The 2,422-nt window shown below is 37.5% G+C and overlaps 1 protein-coding gene across 2 annotated transcripts in view; it reads left to right on the top strand.

Moving 5' to 3' along the window:
• abce1 (ATP binding cassette subfamily E member 1) overlaps positions 1 to 1,641 on the top strand; it is a 16,076-nt gene extending 14,435 nt beyond the window's left edge. For both annotated transcript variants that reach the window (XM_088073347.1, XM_088073348.1), the window contains exons 18-19: positions 70 to 181; positions 1,209 to 1,641. In XM_088073347.1, coding sequence (XP_087929473.1) covers positions 70 to 181; positions 1,209 to 1,256 — 160 coding nt within the window. In that variant the 3' untranslated portion in view covers positions 1,257 to 1,641. The remainder of the gene's footprint in view (positions 1 to 69; positions 182 to 1,208) is intronic.
• The last annotated feature ends 781 nt before the right edge of the window (positions 1,642 to 2,422 follow it).

Genomic DNA, 2,422 nt, shown 5'->3' with positions numbered 1-2,422 from the left:
TTATTATTATTATTATTATTATTATTATTATTATTATTGATGAGTCACCGCTGTGTGTCGCTGCGTCAGTCCGCAGGGTCTGTTAGCGGGGATGAACAGGTTTCTGTCGCTGCTGGAAATCACATTCAGACGAGACCCGAACAACTTCAGGCCGCGCATCAACAAGCAAAACTCCATCAAGGTACGAACACAAATTAACGTCATCGTCTCGGTTTATTAACCCTTCGAAACCGGAGGCAGTGGGCTTTATTTTCCGTTAAAAAACAGTAGAAGGAGGAAATGAGAAATTTAAAAAGTCACGTAAATTCTGGTAAAGTCGTTTGATAATAACAGTTTGATAACAGCACAGGAGATAATAAGACTGTTTGAAATTTGAAAATCCAACAATAATTTCAGTTTTTACAGTTTTTGGCTGTGATGAATTGTGTGATTTTTAGATTTTTTTAAGGAAACATGCCAGGGTTTGGAATCAAAAAGTAAAGAAAAGAAAAGAAAAATGTCATAAAGCTCTCTCCAAAAATCAGCAAAAAAAGATCCCAAAAATTAAAAAAAAAGTAATAATAATAAATAATTGCCAAAAATAAAAATAATGTTTAAAAAAAACACCAAAATATTTTCTTTAGAAATTGCTGAAAAGTTTTAATGAAAAAAAGAGCCAAAACTGTAAAAATGGACAAAAATAAAGCAATAATGAAACAGTGTTTCTATATTTTTTTCAGATAACTGATATTTGTAACTGATATGCCTTTACAATAAAAATGAAAATATTTCTGTCTATTTGTGGAATTTAGAATAAAACAAACTCCAACAAAAAAGGTTTTAGAAATGCTTTTAGAAAAAGTTTAATCAAAACCGAAACATCAAATACAGCGAGTTCCCAGCAACTCGTTTATTCATTAAATCAAGTGGCGAAAATTAAAAATAATAAATGAATAAATAAATAAAAAAGCTCCCTCTGAAACTTTCTTTGCATTTTTAATTTATTATTTTTACCGGCGATCATTGAAAATAAAATGCTGATACAAATAATCATGAAAATGTCAAATAATGGCGCCGATAATCGTCCAGACTGATAATCTGTCGACCTTTTGTGTTTATCATTTGCATTAAGACGACACAAATATCGACTTCACCAACGATTGATTCTTGCTGTCAGTTTTTAAAAGTTGTATTTAAACACTGAAATTTGCTTTTTTTTCCCCTCAAAGGACACAGAACAGAAGAAGAGCGGAAACTACTTCTTCCTGGACGACTAAGACAACTTCCTGTGCGACCAACCGCGACTTCCTGCGACGCCTCAGGTGCCGCTTTAAACACCTGGCGGCGTTTCAGAGCGCAGCCGTGACGCGTGCCGACAAAAACAACCCGGCTGCGTTCAACAAACAATTTAAGAAGAATATCATAAGAAACATTTAAGAGAAAATAAAAACTCATCAGCCTTTTATGTACCAGGCTGCATTCAATAGCCAGCAATGTTGTGAAACGTTTAGAAGAAGAAGTGCATCGCATTCTGTGTCAGTCAGCCCGAACATACTGGGCTGTATTCACAAGCCAGCGACATTGTGGAACATTAAGCAGCATATTTTAACACTCATGTATTTACAACAAATGATAATAAACTGATGCTACCTGATCCAAGAACAGCCTCCTCCTCCTCTTATTTTGTCCCCAAATTAATTTAAAGAGGACCTAGTATGCTTTTGGGGTTTTTTCCCGTAGACCGTATATGGAGACGGACAACACGTCCCCACTGACCCCTGCTAATCCGACAACAAACACACGTGTGTGTGTGTGTGTGTGTGTGTGTGTGTGTGTGTGTGTGTGTGTGTGTGTGTGTGTGCATACATACGTATGTACATATATGTATGTGTATAGACATATGTACATATATGTGTATACATATATATGTATATGTATACACGTGTGTGTACACACATGTATGTGTGTGTGTGTGTGTGTGTGTGTGTGTGTGTGTGTGTGTGTGTGTGTGTATATAATGGTTGTGGCAAACAGTCTTTATTCAGGCCCGTTTTATTTTAAAAAACTTTCTATTTCTGTGCATTTTCAGAATTAACTGTCTAATCAGCTGCTCTGTTGGATGTCCAGGAAAACAGGACACAGTGACAATTTTTTGGAGGTTCAACTTTCCCTCTTTCTTATATTTGGGCGGACGTGACCCCAGGTCCCCCGTGGAGGTTACGTTTGTGGGCAGGAGGCTCTAAATCGAGAGAGTTACAGGAGGGCAGGGAAGAATGGGAGTCTCCGGGGAAAATTCGGAAAGGGATGGCAAGAATGCCATTCACTAACATGGAGGGGCGGGCTTTATGACATATACTGCAGTCAGACACCAGGGGGCGATCCACCTTTAAATGTTCCACCTCAGGGGGCTGTCATGTTGTCCTTCTTCACGTATAGTCAACAT

The sequence above is a fragment of the Plectropomus leopardus genome, chromosome 23 (assembly GCF_026936395.1).
Source record: "Plectropomus leopardus strain MGB_pleo_1.0 chromosome 23, ASM2693639v1, whole genome shotgun sequence".
Lineage (NCBI taxonomy): Eukaryota > Metazoa > Chordata > Actinopteri > Perciformes > Serranidae > Plectropomus > Plectropomus leopardus.
The sequence above is the reverse complement of the archived record's forward strand: the minus strand, read 5'-3'. Positions and strand labels throughout refer to the sequence as shown.